A 1,403-nucleotide genomic window follows, 5' to 3' on the forward strand; every position below is an offset into this window, starting at 1 on the left:
GAAAGTAATTAAGTCATATTCGAGCGATGACTAATATTCATCAAGAGCTAACTTTGCACCGCGTAGTTGCAACATCGTAGAACGCGCCGCCCACCGCACGAAAAAAACCGACGTTTTTTTTTTTTTTTTTTTTTTTTTTTTTAGAGACGATAGATCGTTAAATACACCAGTTCCCAATAGTTCACTGAAGTTAAACAACGTTGCGCGTAGATGGTGTTCGGACGGGTGACCATGTGTGAAATCGCGTGCTGCTAGCACTAGCTTTTCTTGGTCCTACTCAGGCTGAGTACTAAGTAAGGAATTAAAGGAATGTAAGGAGACGGGTAGCTTGTCGCCAAATATTAAGGGAAAAGGGCCATTGATTGAAAATTTAAGGGGGAAAAAAAACCGAAGAAACAAGAGATTCTCGAGATTCTTCTTTGAAGCCTCTTTTTATTTTCTAATTTCACAAGAAATAAGGACAAACAAAATTACTTTGATAAATTGACAGTACAAAGTACCTAGTACATTTAAATAATTTTAAATGAAAATAATGCATGAAAAAAGACCTACATAAGTACCTATATTAATAGGTCAGAAAATAATATGTACATAAATATGTGTGGAGTTTTTCAAAAAAGATATTACTTAGTTACAGTTCCCTCTATCCATGAAATGATAAGGTTTCCGGAACGGCTAGCTTTTCCCTATCCTGTGTTCCTTCTCTCTTCGATTTCGGGACAATAAGACATAACACACATAACACAGTTACCCCTATCAAACCTCTTTAAAAATTTCCCATTTTGTCTTCCTTCTCTCTTCGATTTCGGGACAATAATAATACCTTCCCTGTTACAGTTCCTTCTATCACACCTCTCGAAAAAAATCTCCTATCTTGTCTCCCTTCACTCTTTGCTTTAGGGGTGATAAAAGACCTTTGTTGTTACACAAAAAAAAAAAACTCCTATCCTGTATTACATCTCACTCTTTGCTTTCAGGACGACAAGAAAAAATAAATCACTTCCAGTACGTTTACGTTTTAGGTTTTTTTTTTAGTCAAGATACACTTCTTCCACCTCGGGTACTTTATCCGTAGACTTTTCATCGGTGCGTACTTTCTTAGCGGGCAAGGATTCATCCGATGAGTCTACCTTGCGTTTCTTGCTATCTGGGGTGCCCACGTCTCCGTTGCCATTTCCATTGGTTTCCATTTCTGCAACAGAAACAGAGAGACAAATATGATTAATGGTGAGGTCGAAATCTACTTTTACCAAATTTTGCAAGTGTGATAAGTTGGTTCAAAACTTACTCAAAACTTACTTTTGCCACCTTGGAGGGTGGCATGTCTGATCTTAGCAGTTACAGTTCCCTCTATAAAAGCTTTGTTTTTTTTTTTTTTTTTCTTTAAAAAAACTCTTTCCCTA

At 36.8% G+C, this 1,403-nt stretch overlaps 1 protein-coding gene across 1 annotated transcript in view; it reads right to left on the bottom strand.

Annotated features, from left to right (window-relative positions):
* Positions 1–412: 412 nt before the first annotated feature.
* Positions 413–1,403, bottom strand: part of LOC103514364 (SUMO-activating enzyme subunit 2) — a 10,063-nt gene continuing 9,072 nt past the window's right edge. Inside the window, exon 12 of the mRNA XM_026827363.1 lies at positions 413–1,192. Within this exon, the coding sequence (XP_026683164.1) occupies positions 1,032–1,192 (161 nt within the window). The 3' untranslated portion in view covers positions 413–1,031. The remainder of the gene's footprint in view (positions 1,193–1,403) is intronic.

This window comes from Diaphorina citri, unplaced genomic scaffold (assembly GCF_000475195.1).
Source record: "Diaphorina citri unplaced genomic scaffold, Diaci psyllid genome assembly version 1.1 scaffold1128, whole genome shotgun sequence".
NCBI classification, from domain to species: domain Eukaryota; kingdom Metazoa; phylum Arthropoda; class Insecta; order Hemiptera; family Psyllidae; genus Diaphorina; species Diaphorina citri.